General features: G+C 28.6%; 1 protein-coding gene across 1 annotated transcript; it reads right to left on the bottom strand.

Moving 5' to 3' along the window:
- Positions 1-5,204: 5,204 nt before the first annotated feature.
- LOC137816586 (uncharacterized) lies at positions 5,205-7,780 on the bottom strand. Its single transcript, XM_068619784.1, has 5 exons — positions 7,376-7,780; positions 7,155-7,282; positions 6,958-7,070; positions 5,954-6,139; positions 5,205-5,423 (listed from the first exon to the last, which is right to left on the bottom strand). The coding sequence occupies exons 1-5, from the start codon at positions 7,666-7,668 to the stop codon at positions 5,394-5,396; spliced, it is 750 nt and encodes a 249-aa protein (XP_068475885.1). The 5' UTR covers positions 7,669-7,780; the 3' UTR covers positions 5,205-5,393.
- Between the last annotated feature and the right edge of the window lie 9,271 nt (positions 7,781-17,051).

The raw sequence follows: 17,051 nt of genomic DNA, 5'->3' as shown, positions 1-17,051 counted from the left end.
TATACCTATCTTAAATATTACTGGATGCATAAGAAAAGCATCTTATCTTAAATATCTATCCATATAAGGCATGTGACAGTCGCCACCACAAACTCCTCTTTATGGTAACGTGAACTTGAAGGTCAACCATTGCTCAATATTAATATGACAGAAGAAATATTCAGAACAAAAATAAAAAAGCAAAATTATTTCTTAAAAACTATTATAAATTAGTAAAATGTGTATGAAAAAATTGTTGATAGATGGGAACGGCATGCAAATTTGAACATTATGTGAAGTGTTGTGTTGGGGATGATTTGACACAGCATGCATGCATTACAGTGAACGAAACAAACAACCTTTAACAACTAGCAGCGGCAGCGTGTAGAGCACAGAGAATACGCAGCCTAATATAGTATAGTACCTAAGAAAAGAAAAACCCTACGCCTATTGTTGTCTATGTTCTATGTCTATGCCTAGGAACCTATTTTCATGGCTATATGTTTTCTTTCTGTCACACTATCACGTCACTTCTATTCTTTCTTATACTTTACACTTTTTTTTGTTGGGCTTTACATCTTCTTCCCTTTTTCGTTTGATAAAAAAAAATGTGTAAGTCTAGGTTATTTTTATTAAAGTGTTTGTTTAAATGTAAGTTTAGTATTTATGCAAATTTAAAGAGATGTATATTAAATATAAGAAGTGTTATAAGATAGGATTTGTAGTTTAAGCAAACACTTGAAACAAAAGAGACTAAGATAATCATTTCTCTTCTAGAACATATAATGTTCAAACAACAACATGATCGCTCATGAATCCTTGATTGTGATGGATGAATTTTGTAACATATATGAGATTATTTAATTACATGTTGCAGGGAACCTTTTCTTCAAATAACTTGTTGTAGGAGATATAATAAGTGAATCACTCAAACATTACAAGAGCTATTAGATATGGAGTGAATATTTAAGTGACAGGAAGACAAAACTAATTCTATATATTATCTAGTATTAGAGCAAAGTCCAACATCCCTAGTTTTGATTATTTGATTTTAACAACAAAGTATAAAATATGAACATGCTTCATCAATAAGATGATATGTTTTACAAATGAGCAGATAATATAAAATGTAAGTGCTTCGTCTAACATATGATATAACACCTTGTAGTCTTTGCTTCGTTTGATAAGTGAAATCTTCATTAAATGATAAGCACATAGTCTTAAACTTAAGGAAAGTATTCTTCAAGCTTTTCTTTGTTGTAAGGAATGTTTTCATCTTCTGGCTACCATTAAGATTCACTAAAGAACACCTAAACATAAAGATCCCTTGATATACGAGTTAAAATTGTTTTGCACCAACAGCTATAAGACACTAGCATATTAGCATATGTCAAATTTGGTTCAACTATCTACCACGTACGATTTCTACTTTTACTTTGATTTGAGTAAATAGTTATCTGTCCTAGATAAACTGTTAGCTACATCTTGCTTGAAGAGAATGTTGGCATTTAATTTGGCATGGAACACATTTATGCACATCTAGCTTTCAGACGCATAAAGATGGCTATTTGAGTTTGAAGTTCCTAATGGTCAGAAAAATGATTTACAATGGTTCTTTCTTTTATGTTCTATATAAACCTACGTTTTTTGTTTTTTAGAACAAGACAAGAGAACAAATTGCAAAGTTTGGAACGTTGTTCAAATCCTTCCATGCTCATGAAAGTTATGTAAGAACATTGTTATATTCATTTACCAATATGAAAGAGTGTTTATCTTTGTATATGTTGAAAGACTTTGATCCTCACTTTAGTGAGCAAACCCTTGATCATTTACATCACATCTCTTTTACAAACCCTGTTTGTTTAGTTAAGAGTGATTGTCTTTCAAATATTACTCTCGATTATTTAGTAAAGAGTGACTATGTTCCAAAAAATATTGAGGTTATTAAACACTAGTAGTTGAGTTCCAAATAAATAATTTGGTTAGTTTTAATCAGGAGTGATTGAGTTCCAAATAATACTTGTGTTGTAACTTGCAACGATAGTCTATTTAGCAAAATTCAATTGATTGAGAATTAGAAATAATTTTATTTATCATATGAACCAACACAAAATTTCTACCGTAAATATTTGTTTCTTTATCTTGTGTTCATTACATGTTATCACATTGTACTAACGAATGAGAGTTATACGAACTACGTTTAGAATTTTTTTTTGACAAATTGTGTGTCATATCAAATTGTCTGAATTTGCAACATAGGAATATATATTATGAAACTTTCAAAAAAATTAAATACACAATCCAACCCTCCCTTTTTATATATTTGGTCAGTTTTTACAATTATATAACTTTAAGTTATGTGATATAGCAAGTGAGAAAATCTTTCTTAATTGCAAGTTGTTCAAACAAGAGAAACACCGTTCAAACAATACTTGAACAATAATATAGTGATGACTTTTATACTCAGTTAGTTCGGCTTATAAGATTCTAAGAGGTGGTCGAGGAGAGGAATGGTCTGGGTTGTTTAATTTCTTTTGCAAGATTAAGGCTTTGTCCTCGGCCCAGTTGACCGCGTGGAGAGTGCTAGGAAATAAGATTGCAACCAAGGTTAATTTAATCAGGCACGGGGTTGCTGTTAGAAACGGTTTTTGCAGTTTTTGCTGGGAAATGGAGGAGGATTGTTTTCATTTGTTTTTTTTACTGTAGATTATCTTGGTTGACTTGGAACATTTGTTTTGCGAGGTTAGGTATTACGACGGTTGTTCCTTTTCATGCTCTTTCACATTTTCCGCAGTTCAGGTTGAGTAATGCTCCGGAGTCGGTAAATCTTGGCTTTGGTAATATTTGGATTGCAATGGTGAATGAGATATGGTGTCATAGAAATAAGATAGTTTTTAACGAGGGAGTTCTAAACTTGTCTGAAATCTTTTATTTGGCTCAGTTGAAGGTTTGGGATTGGCTCACTTCCAAATTTCCCTCGGCTAGTTTTTTGTTTTCTGATTGGTGTCTTGCTCCTTTGGTTTGTTTGTATTCGCTTTAGTGGGATTTTAGATAGTTCAAAGGTGTTTTGCATGTAGGCTGCTCATACCTTTTTGTATAAGGGTTGAATCACCCCTAAGTGGTTCTTGTGTATATATTTTCTTAATTGCTGATAAAAAAAATATGGTTATAAGTAATATGTATACATTGCATTAATTGTATATTGTGATATCTCTTGTACTTTTTAAAAAATCTATATAAAAATATTTTACAAATTATTACATATATATAAATTAATTTTAACTTATATTTTTTGCTGTTATTTTTTTCTTAAAAAATCTTATAAAAAATCCTACAAACATACATGTAACAAATACACACAACAGTAAGGTAAATGTACCAAAATACATAATCTTACCAAAACAAGCCTCAGTTTCCTTAGCAGACTATAAGTGGCCCATAAAAAAAAACAGAGAGGTCTATTTAGAATGTCTCTTACTTTAAAAATGAAATACATTATTAAATTGTTATCTTAGGAATAATGAGTAAACTATTAAAAACAATGATTTTTCCATTTCTTCATTCTAAAGTGATTAAATTATTTTTTATTACAAATCATTGAGTTGTGTAAACTAAGTTAAATCCTTTTGAATAAGGTCCAAGTTAAAAATTATCATTAAAAAATAATTATTTTTAATTATTAAGAAGTATTCTTTCAAGATGTGATAAAATAATGAATACATAGATTTTTTTTTATTCCAACTTAAGGATACCAAATCATGTTGGAACCTATCAACTCCACTTATATAGTTGTAAGTTGAATAGGTTTGAGTTAAATTTTCAATGTATAAAGTTTCACAGCACCCATGTTATTGTCAAAAGTTAGGAATCAAATCTCAACCACTTTGATTAAATAATACATAGATCATTTATTTTATTGTCAATCCAATTATGATTAAATAAAATGGATCATTTATTGCTAATGACAATCCAAGTTGGTTAGAAAATTGAGCTTAAAAGAAAATATTGTTACTACAATTTTCATTGCTTTCAATAAAGAGTGATTGATACTTAATTGCTCATAAAAGTTATATTTGATCCAAGTAAATTTATGTTCATAAGATCTCAATATAAAAGCATAAGGTAACATTTAATTATGGACATGATCTCTTAAAATAATTAGAAACTGCAAAAACCTCTTTATAATAGAGTTATTACAAATAGTTTCTTGTAAAATCAATTACTTCTAAATTACTTAAAAAATAACCACTAAATATTTAATAATAGAGACCTTTTTCTAATCTTAAAAAAAATAACTTATATTTAAATTAAAAAAAATCACTCCGATTCCTACATTATAATCAAAGTAGCATTTGTCACCCTTGGAGATAAAACTGAATAGTCATCTCATTGGAATCCAATCAACATGCAACATCTTAATCAACATTGTTTAAGATACAAAAAAAAAATAACTTTAAACCTATTACAATTTAACAAAACCAACTTATAACAATTTATAAGATAAAATTTAGATAAACTTATATACTATGAATGATTTTATCTTATCTCTAGTTAACTCTAGTTGTTGATGTGAGATCTAATATAATACATTGATAATATAAGAAGTCTAAAATTTTACCTTCAAAATTCAGAAAGGCTAGTAAGAAAACCTTAAATTCTCAATCTGTAACCTTATTAAACATCATTAAGAAAACATTAAGTTCTCAATCATGATAGCTACTGCTAAGTGAAAGGAAAACTTCTAACCTTAAGTCTTAAAGTCAGAATTTAAATAAACAAGAGGGACTAAATTTAATATTTGAATTTAATTTTAAAATTGACTTTAATTCTAAAAGGACTAGTAAACATAAATAGTGCAATAAGTTCTTCATCAGTATCACCCAAGGTAAAGCAGTAAAAAAGCTGTCACAAATCCATGTGGATTAAGATTTTAGATCTAAAGTATTGTCATAATCTCTCATATATGAATTATAACTTATTGATAACTTATTAGTATATGAATTATAACTTATTGATAAGTTATTAGTATATGAATTATAACTTATTGATAACTTATTAGTGTCGAATCTTCGCAATATATCTGTCTCCAAAGATCCAACATTAACAATACAACCAATTTATTCACACCTCCAACAGTCTCTATTAACATGAATGGTAAACTAATTAGGAAAATCTGGAAGTTCTCAGAATATAGTGCAAATGGGATTATGGGACCAGACCAGAGATGGTTCAAATTACTTAATAGTTAATAATGCCCTTTAAATTGATCAAATGTGTAACAATAGTATACACATTTAGTATGATAAAAATCAACTGTAGTAAATCCACTCTTACTTGCTTCACAAGGAGATTACCCATGGAAACTAATGTTCTGATGTGTACACATTATGGTGCCTTGAACATACAACCCATTGCTACCACCGCCGTACTAAAGATGTGAGCAGCTACAAAAGTAAAGAACAAATCTTGAATCAGAATATAGATGCTACAAAATTATTGTTACATGAAGATAAAGAAAGGACTGGTTTGACTTCAAATTTAAAATATTTGCACAATCAGTTCAAAGTATTTGGAAATTGTGCTGCTGAAGTAGACTCTAACAGAAGAAGTTATAGGCTGTGTAAATCTCAATTTTCATTGTAAAAGCCTTCATTGATAGTTTTGGCAACCACCAGCTAATCTGGATTAGAATTGTTGTTGCTGTGCAGATCAAAAGTCACACTTCTATTTTGTTCTCAATTACAGCTTTTAATTCAACATTTTCCCATTAACTCAGTTTACTCTGTATGGTAACAAATACAAATTCATAGATACAGCAGATGTAGCAGAGATGTAATACAAGTTCAGGCTTATATAAATGCAATTCTATGGGAAGACTTTTAAGCAGTTTCCATGTAATTCTATGTAATTCCCTTTGAACTGGAATTACAACAATTATACCTGAAGATCTAACAAAGATGAAAAGCTTATGTACCTCGAAGAGTTCAAAGGGACTACCACGGCGGTAGTCATCACTCTTTTTGCTGTTGTCAACTGGAATAATAGTATACAGTAATGCTCTGAATGTAATAAGTAGAACAGCAGTGCTTCCCAGAGTCACAAATACAAAACTATAATTTGGTAGATGACCTGATCCTGCTGCCCTTATTGCTATTCCTATCTGCCAAGAAGTCAAAAAAAGATGAATGGTTTCTGTTTTGTGGAAGATAATTAACTATCACTAAAATAAAAGTTTCGCCTATAAATAACCTTTAATTATAGTTTTACTTCAAATGAGAGAGCTACAAACATCTATAGCTAACACTTTATTGACATTAGTTTACAGATTCAACTCGATTTACTTACATTACAAATCATTTTGTGCTTTGTAAATCTTTTCATTTCAATGGAATGCTCTCCAATTGGAAAAGTGTTCCAACAACACATTAAAGTTTCACCTATAAAAAGGACACTAAAACAAAAATGCCAATTATGAAGCTTGATACTGCCATTGCTCATACCAAGTCACAACTAGATTAATTTTGATTTATGAAAAATATTGATTATAAGAATTAATATTGTTATTTAGACTTATATCATTATATGTATTTGAACCTATGATGGTTTAGACTCTCACTTTAATGCCAAAATGAAGAAACAACTATGCATTTACAAAAATATCTCACATCACACAGTTGTGTTTACACAATTGGTGTGAAAATCCTAGCCACCTTACAAAGAATAATTTGCCCTCATTCTTTTTGTTAGTATGATTTAAATCAAGACTACAAATATTGAACCAAGGTTAATTCAAGATTGTGGACATAGATTCAAGCTTCCCTCCAAGTATACAAAACTTTCCTTATCAAATTTGTGTGATGTGAGCATGTTATATTAAGCATCTAAATGTAACAATCCAAAATTTACTTGCTAAGACTCTATTAAGATGGTTGCAAGTGAACCAACAAGCTTCACACAAGAACCAAACATTCAACTCACAGGGATCCCAACAGCCCATGACTTAGCAGTAGCAATGACACCCTTGGATAGACCATTCATCCCACGCCCATCTTCTCCGAAACCACCAAGAAAGTAAGCACCCAAAAACCACCCTGCAAAACATTGAAGCACCCAATATTTTCAAACCTCAAACTCTCCAAAAACACAAATTCCTCAATCACAAAAAAAAAACTCACCTGCTATGAAAGGGTCAGCAGTGCGCAGAGTCTCTAGGTCCAAAACAGAAAGTCCATGACTATATCTTCCAATTGTGGCAAATAAAAACAAAGCTAACACATCTGCACCAGCTAACAGAGCCACACGTCTGCAAGACATGCATGATGACCCACTTGAAATTTTTGCAACAAGATTTCAACTTTATGAAGAAAACCAATAACTTTGATGGAAAAAAAATTACCCCCATTTTTCAAACTGAGGAGAAGAGTTGGGTTTCTCGAACTGGATGACACCCTCCAATGGAACATCCTCACCAGTCAAGAAAACCGGTTGGTCATTGACAAAAGAGGAGGGAGAAGAAGAAGCTGGAGTAGAGGCTGAATCTGAGTCTTTGGCGAGTGTTAGATGCAAGGGTCTTGTTATGGAATTTCTTCTGGAGATGAATTTTGGTGCAGGATTTGAGAATTGTAGAGGGTTTGTTACAGTGATGATGAATTTGGATGGGGATGAGAGAGAAGAACACTTGGAAAACATGGTTACTTGCAAAGAGTTCGGATATGACTAACCAGAGTGTTTCTTCTTTCTCATCCACACAACATCATTTCATGGATTTCATTGTGCTGTAAATATAACATCAGTGCATTTTTGGACAAAAATTTGCAAATTTTGATCATTATTTATGCAAAATTTTGAAAAACTAAAAATTAAAATAAATGTTAAAATTTATTACAATAATATTCTGAGAATTTAGAATAAAAAATATGTATTATTGAACATAATAACTTCAATTAAACTGACACTAACCATCACCAAGAAATGCAGACCTGTAAAATGCTCCAAACCAACACATTGGCACTTAAACATTTATTTTCACAAGTGCAAAATGGTAGTTTAAAATTATATGGGAGTGGAGGTAGAAATTCTTGGAGGTGCAGAAGGCAAAACCCAAATAGAGTTAGAAAGGAATTATAGAAATTGGGCATTTTCAAATCCACTAATAAAAAAAATACTAAAAAAAATACTATAAATTATAGGAATTATTTGAATTGGACCATTCAAATTGGAAGAAAATATGACTAGGCATACTGGATCCTTTCAACAGTACCTGTGTTATATGATACTGGTTTTGAAATTACTTTGTGTGAAAAAAAAAATACATAGAGTAAGAGTGTGGAAGAAACAAAAATTAAGAAAATGATACATTAAATATTTTGAAACGAAAATTTAAGATCACCACCAAAATAAGTAATAAGAATAAATAAATGAAATAAAAAAATTAAGAAAGTAAATAACTTAAGCTAATAATCACTTATAGTACTACAAACCAAAATTAAAAATAAAATAAAATTGGGTGGCCTAATGTAGCTTACTCGTGTTAAAAATATTTAATGTTAACATCTTATACAATGATTTATATATATATATATATATATATATATATATATTCTAAGAAAATACATGTAATGACAACACAAATACCATAAAAATATTGAGAAAAACAATATTAGACAACCCATGTTGAATTTGAATTATGCAGAATAAAATACATTAAATTGAAATAAAACATATGCATATACATTTAACATCATCTGACATTGAAATAAAATAAAAACCCTAATAAGTATAAATACTAATTACTTTTATCTATCAATACTAATTACTTTTATCTATCTTAATTTTTATATTTTTTTCAACATCTTTAAAGAAAGATTCAACGAATTCTGTCAAGAAAAAAAAAACAAATATAACGAATACATATAATAAATTCATGCTCGTAATTGAAAATATCACTAAAGTAGTTGAATTTATTTCATCAATGACTCGTAATTTAATTTTATACTTGAAAATATAGAATTGTTAAGTAAGATTATTTGAATACATCCTTTACATAAACGAAAACAAAATACTTTCATCACATATTTATTTTATTTTTTTCACGAAAAAACATTGTGGGCACACTTTATCGCATATACAAGCAATTTACCAAATAAGTAGCACAATATAAAAATACAGATATATATTAAAGTTATTTATTATACCTATACAATTTTTTAGACCTTTTATAATTTTTATAAGTGTTACCTAAATTTACAACAAAGTTAACTTAATTGTAAAAGTGATTTCATACTGCCTGATTGTGTGGTTTTCAGCAATGAAATTGTATCATTGTAAATAACATTTAATATAATCATAAATTATAAAAACATTATATGATTTTGAAATAACCATTTTGTAAGTTGAAATATTTTTTTCAGCATTGTAAATCATTCGGTGTTTCTTCACATTTTTCATTGAGCTAGATTTGCATGAAAAGTTTTCCAAGAATTTCTAAATGTTTTTTATGGAGTTATTCTCTATAAACGTATTTTGGAACTTTGAACCCTAATTCATCATGGCATAGAAAATTACATTTTGTTTTTTTCTGCTATATCCAACTTCCATTTTATCTCTTGATTTTTAAAAGCTTGAAAATAGTTTCCACACGAATTGATGCTTTTAAACAAATGGATGTTTTATAATTTATGAGTTTTAGGAGCCCAAAACGATTATTTGGATTCAGAATATTGTCTCAAAATCAGCACATCAATTTTCCTTGGAACTTTGGAATCCAACATATTGTTAATGGCACAAATCTTGTTCAAATCTCTTGAATTAAAAAATGCATTTATAGAGTTGTGCATAGCAAGTAACTTTTATTCTAACGACAAATTTATATTTATTATGTTTCAACACAAAATTGAATACATTTTCAAGGATTCAAATAAAAAACCTACATATTTTACATAAACTACGATATCTTTCATTCATAATTTTATTATTATTATTATTAAAAAATATATTTGATGAGAAACGGGTGTTGTTTTATATGCATCGGGCCTTATATTGTCTTTGACTCACTGGGCCTTATCTATGTAGCAAATTATTAATTTTTATAATGTATATTTATTCATAAATTATATCTAAATATTTTTAATTAATTAATATAAAAATATTTACCCTAACAATGTACCAAACTTAATAATCTCATAAAAAAAGCAAGCTTTAGTAACGTTTTTCTGAGTGTAATCATTGTTTGACATACCATTTTCCACAAACAGCAAGCCCAGTTAAAATTGGGCCAGGGATTCAATTTGAAGAAAAAAATAATGTATTTTTTTTTTAATCTTTTCCATGAATGAACATCTCTTTCTCTTCTTGATGTTTCAAACCAAAACACTATTACTTTGTGATTAACTTAACTAAGGGGATTGCTGAGTAACGTGGTTTAGAATAAAATATAATTGTTTGGCACGAGAAACAATTTTTAGGGTATAAAAAATATGAAAGAACTAAGATCCATTTGTTCTTGGTTTTAGCAATACTTTTGTTGAAGAAGATGCCTTCTCATTTTGTTCTTCCATAAACAATCCACGTACATAATACTCAGACCTCTGCTCCATCACCATAATCAAACATTTCCTCTGCCTAGGATGTTGTGTTCTTTAAAAAATATAATAAAAAAAAACATAGTTAATGGATGTGATGAGTAGAACTACAACTAGAACTTTATTTTTCTTCCCTGATGGATGGAAATGAAGGCACAGTGTTGAAGGTGGAATATTTGAAAAATGCTTTTGGATTTAAAAATAAAAGTTAGTTTGGAAAGCAAAAAAAAGGTAATTGAAAGTAGTGCAAGGGTTGTTGTTGTATCAAAACTTGAGCTGAATGTATGTAGTGGAATGTGACATGCATCCACATGCTTCTTCTTCATTCAATCATTTTGTAATCTTAGTAACAAGTTTTCACAAGAATAATAAGTGTGCCATTAACGAAGATATACTCTTACTTTCGGTGGAAAACTTTATATATATAATTTGTACAATATTTTCATAACATTTTTTTTAATTTTTTTCATAATTATTAGTACTCTTGTTATTGTGGGACAATCCATATTATTTTTCTAAAAAAATATTTATTTATATTTGATTAGGATAAAGTTTATTTCTCATCTCCATTAAATTATACTATGTTTGAACCTATTAAAATATTTATTAAATAACTTTTTTTTATAAAATATAAAAATTAAAAGAAAAGAAACATGTTTCAAAAATTTCTTTTTCAACCTTCAACATTCACTATTTTTCTATCAAAATGATCGATCGTGTTTTAATGTCTTATTTATCCTCTTAGTGAATATATGATTATACAATAATATCATTTTTGAAAATGATAACAAACTTGTCTAAAAGTGAATTAAAAATCGCGTTAAAGTGATTTATTAACATTATTAAATCATTTATCACATTGAAGGATATCGTTGTTGAAGATGGGAAACTTTGATGTGCCAAATCCAAGTGAAGCCTGAAGCTGTGTGATGTTTTAGGTTTAGGTTTTGGTTTGGGGTTTAGAATCTTTGCAAGATCAGTTTTGAATCTCAGACAAAGCTCATTTCAATCAGTTTTAAAGATTAAATTGTTTTTTCATGCAAAGGGAAAAACAACTGATTAAAATGTCGAGATAATCGGTTGTTTGTAACTTAGCTGGCAAAGAAGGTTTTAAAAATGTTTTATAACTGACAAGAGCATTCAACCGGTTAATTTGTGGTTTTAACCGATTAAATGTATGTGCTTGCAACAATTTTTTGAAAATATGTTTTTAACTGATTTGCTCCAACGTTAGCATTTCAAGTATTATAAATATGCTTAATTCAAACGTTTAACAATAGATTTTGATTTTGAAGTTGATTAACTAGAGAGTTGATGAAACAGAAACCTTTTGATACTCTGAGTTGAGATTGATTTGAGAGATTACCAAAACTAATTGTGAAAAGGTTTTTCATCAAGTTTTAGCAAGATTTGTAACTTAGCTGGCAAAGAAGGTTTTAAAAATGTTTTATAACTGACAAGAGCATTCAACCGGTTAATTTGTGGTTTTAACCGATTAAATGTATGTGCTTGCAACAGTTTTTTGAAAATATGTTTTTAACTGATTTGCTCCAACGTTAGCATTTCAAGTATTATAAATATGCTTAATTCAAACGTTTAACAATAGATTTTGATTTTGAAGTTGATTAACTAGAGAGTTGATGAAACAGAAACCTTTTGATACTCTGAGTTGAGATTGATTTGAGAGATTACCAAAACTAATTGTGAAAAGGTTTTTCATCAAGTTTTAGCAAGATTGTCTTGTGTTTTGTTGTCTTTCAAAGAATTGATCAATAGGGTGCTGGTGTATTGCGTTTTACCAAGTGTTTTCTAATCCTGTTCAAGTTCTTGTAATTGTTCATATAACATTTTGTATATCTGTGTAAAGTCCTGTAAAGTCAGTGGGATTCTGGCTTGAGGTGGTTGTTGTGTGCAAGGAGGGTGAGTAGGCTTTGTGGGATTCAAAGTCACCTCTTTGTGTGTGGTGTTTGTGTAATCTGTGATTGATTGTATAGTGAAAACTCAGTGGTTTGACTGAGGACTGGATGTAGCTCTGTGATTGAGTGAACCAGTATAATCTCTGTGTGTAATTCTCGCTATCTCATCTCTTATTAAACTGTTTGTAATTTTGTTGTCATAAACAACCGGTTAAATCGCAACTTTAACCAATTGAATTTCTGATTCCATGTTCTGTTTGACTATTGAATTGGTTTTCTGAATTGATTTTCTAAGTTGTTTGTTAAAGCTTCATTCTAAGCAAAGTATTTGTGAAAATAGTTTGAAAAAATTCACCCCCCCTCTTATTGTAGTCATCAAACCTAACAATCGTCACATATTCATGATGGTCATATTTAGATTTGAAAGTCATTTTCTGAACAACTTCAACTTTCACCTAGATTTAATCGTATTTGAATTTTAGAGAATACTAATACTTTGTGCAATTGATCCCTCAGTTATCGATCCTAAACAACAAACACTTATTTTTTTATGTTGAGTTTTTTCAATTGTATGTAGTCCACACACAAGTTAGATCATTCATCCTTCTTTTTCACTAGCAACACTTGAACTCTCCAAGGTGAGACATTTGGTCCTATAAATTGTTTCTTCGACACTTCATCCACTTGCTTCTCAACTCCACTAACTTAGTTGAAGTGATCATGTATGAAGCATTAACATGACGTTGTTTAGTTGATCAACACAATACTCAATTTCCCACTTTAGAGGTAATTTCGATACATCATTAGAAAAATATTAATGTATTCCTACACCACTGGTATACTAATCAATTCACTTTCATTCTTGTCAATGACACTGAGAATTATAAAATAATTAACTTCATCTTTTACATTACTCAAAACAAATGGTGTTGAAACCACTTCTATCTTCCTTAGATCCAAAGGAATAAAGTTCTTTTTTCGACAATCTATAAGAGTGTGATTGATAGAGAACCAATTCATTCTTAAGATAACATCCAATTTTTTCAGAGACAAAGATGTCAGAAGCACATTGAATTTGAAACTACCCACTACAACTGAACATCCACAACAAACTGAATATACAACTACAAGGTTTGATGTTGGTGTTGAAACCAACAAGTTAAAAGATAACTCTTTTGTAGACAACTTCAAAACCTACACAAAATCACTTAACACAAAGGAGTATGTCGCTTTAAAATCAAATATAACATTGTCGTAAATAGAACACATATCTTAGACTATATTGTTAACTTCTTTCTCCGATTAGAACAAACACATTAAAACTCATTAGACCCTCTTGATCACTTCCTAATTATATTATACAATCTCTAGTCGTGTCTCTTGATTTCTTGAACAATAAAAAATGTTAATAAAAGATGGTTGTTGATAATCGCTAATTAATTGTGATTCACCACAATTAAAATACTAAATGAGCAATTGGTGATGAGGAGTAGATACATCACACATCTAATTTAGATCTAATATATGAATTTGTTTTCTTTAATTATTTCACTTTTTCATTTGAAGATCCTTCGTTTTGTTTCTGCACCATTCTATTATACCTTTACAAACTTCCCATTGTCTTTTGCTTTCTCAATAAACAAAGAACAATCTTTCACATACACATGATCTTGTATCTAAGGATGTTCTTAAACTTCTTATACATCCATATCTTTTATGTATACGACATAGTAAATATTCAAACATAATCACATATTTAAAAGAGTCAAAATCACCATAAACAATATTAAAAACTTTGACTCTATCAAACTTAGCACGAAAAGTAGTTCTCTATAAAACTCTCTTCCAAAATTCCCATTAAATATTTGATATTAAATAAAACAAGCAACTTAACATAATACATAATCACATATACAACATTGCAAACTCATCATGTCACATCTCTCTGACCGATTTATATCTCTATTTATTTATCTATATCTATATGTCCATGATTGCCTCAAATTTGGAATAAACTAAAAATGTAAAAAATGTGAAGATATGTCACAGTTTTTGCACATATAATGGAATCAATCAATATGAATATGATTGAATAATTTACTTTAAATTTAAATAAATAATTTCTCTTCTTCAAATTATTAAACAAACGAAATAAGAATTAAATGAGTAAAATTAAAAGTTGGAGAAGATAACAATTATTGAGGCAAATATCCTTATCCTGCAACAATTATTCAAACTTTTCTGTCGGGAAGGAGGGAGAAACTCTCTTCATTCGATTTATTTATAAAATCAGAAAAATAACATCTACTTAAAATCCATTAATATATATATATATATAAGAAAAAATACACATAAAAATTAAAAGGCTAAGATTACACAAAATGTAGATCTGCATTATCTATTATAGTTTATTTATATACAAAAATATAATATTCTCAAATTATACTACACAATTCATAATTTATAGATTATAGCTATCACATAATTCATATTTCATACATAATTCATCATCTACTGTTGATTTTATCTCTATAATTATTATTATATACTCTCTCATCTTATTTTAATTATTACGAATATTATTATTAGCACCCATATTAATTACGTAGGATTGTGTCTAAGAAATCTAGACTTCTCGACATTTTTAAATGGAGTATGGTTTAATATATATTTTTAATCTTCATTTTTAATTATTCCAATAATTTTAAAAAGGTATAATCAAAATTTTACATTCCAATCATTTTAGCGTTTTAATTTCTAGACACAATATGAGTAACTTGTTTAATGTATCTTACAATATAATTGATTGTGAATAAAATTTAAATTTGTGACGAGAAAAAAATTATTTAATTATATTTTAAAATGAATATATGTATTTATAAAATGAACAAACATTACAAGATAATTAACCTAAAAAATTCAGGCCTTCCAAAATTTAAAATCTTAGACCTAAAACTTTGACATTTTACATTACTAATTTTTTTTCTCTCGTTATTACAGCATTATCATTACTATTAAAGATGCTAAAAATATGTCTAAATATATCATTCACTCACTCATCCTTTCCATACCAAATTCCAAATACATTTGTTAAAAAAATAACTAAATAAAAATTAATTAATTATTATATTAACTAAATTAGATCATAATTAGATAACAATTTAAAAATTAATTTATTCTGTAAAATTGTATCAAAGTTAGTTACTATAATAATTAATTATCTTAAAATTGATTTCTATTTAATATTTTTTATAATAATTTAAAAATAAAGATAAATAAACTTATAATTCACATTCAGTTTAGAATTCACGTTTTTTTAAAGATGCGAAAGTAACTTTGAGAAGCAGAACAAAAAACCGAAATGAAATTAGTGAGTGAAAAGAGTGATGGATGTGGACTTACAGTTTTACCCTTTTGAGAAAGCAATTAATTTGTACTAATTTTTGGTTAAAAAGAGATAGAAAGAGAGGAAAATGGGAGAAGTGGTTGTGTTGTGTCTGGGGGAGTGAGGCAGAGAGAGAGAGAGAGTGGGGCCCACAGGCATTAAAGGGGTGTTAGATGTACGAAAAAGGGTGAGACGAATAGGACAACCATAAATTACAAGTGGGCCCCAGCCCAAACCTGTCGCCCGAGGGGAGGCGAACCTCTTCCTTCTCTTTAAGCCCAACACCACCTCACTCTCTCTTATCCATTTTTTTCCATTCTTTTTCTTTTCTTTTCTTTTCCCCATACCTCCCACTTTCCCTACCTTCTTCTTTTATACATATACAATGAAAATAATACAATTCTACTTATAAACAATATATCATATCATATCATATATTTACATCAATCATGCAAATTCAAAATCATTCTCAATAATTTAAATTCGTATTTGGATAAACACCCTCATGTTAGACCTATATATGTGGATAAGTTTTGGATAATTTTTAATATAAAAAATTTATATTTGTGGGTTAAACAAATTTTACTAGTTAATTTTGGTTATAATTTATATCATGAAGCTTAATTTAACTTTACAAAAATCGCTTTATTTTGCATTGTCTCTGCTTTAAGTAAATTAATTTCTCATGAATAAATGTTAAAAAAAGCAGTATATCTTTATCGATGACCGTCCATTTAATTCGCACGTTTTATAAGATGGATATGATTTATGAAAATTAAAATTTATTTACAATATAATAATACGAATTTAAAGAAATGCAAGTTTAAATTGACACACCCATCCATCCCCATATAATTTCTATATGCAATCCATTATTACCATTATTATAACTTATCTTGATATATCTTTCATTGTTTTTACTTTAATGATCATCTTTATTTTTTTATATAATATTTAGTGGAAGTGGAATTTAAGAAAAATATTAAATGATAGAATTGATTTTTCTTAATTATAAACTCTGAAATCAGTGTGATTTAATTATTTTTAGCTTGTATTCAATATTAGAGGGAGTAATTAGGGATTTCATATTATGTTGAAGGAAGTTAGGGTTATAGATAAATCTTAATAGTCTGGGAGATTACTTCTTAACATTCTACTTAAAATACCTGAAAAAAACTACACTATCTTGAT

The sequence above is a fragment of the Phaseolus vulgaris genome, chromosome 1 (genome assembly GCF_000499845.2).
Source record: "Phaseolus vulgaris cultivar G19833 chromosome 1, P. vulgaris v2.0, whole genome shotgun sequence".
Classification (NCBI taxonomy): domain Eukaryota; kingdom Viridiplantae; phylum Streptophyta; class Magnoliopsida; order Fabales; family Fabaceae; genus Phaseolus; species Phaseolus vulgaris.
Note: the sequence above shows the minus strand (reverse complement) of the source record. Positions and strands in the feature narration are given on the sequence as shown.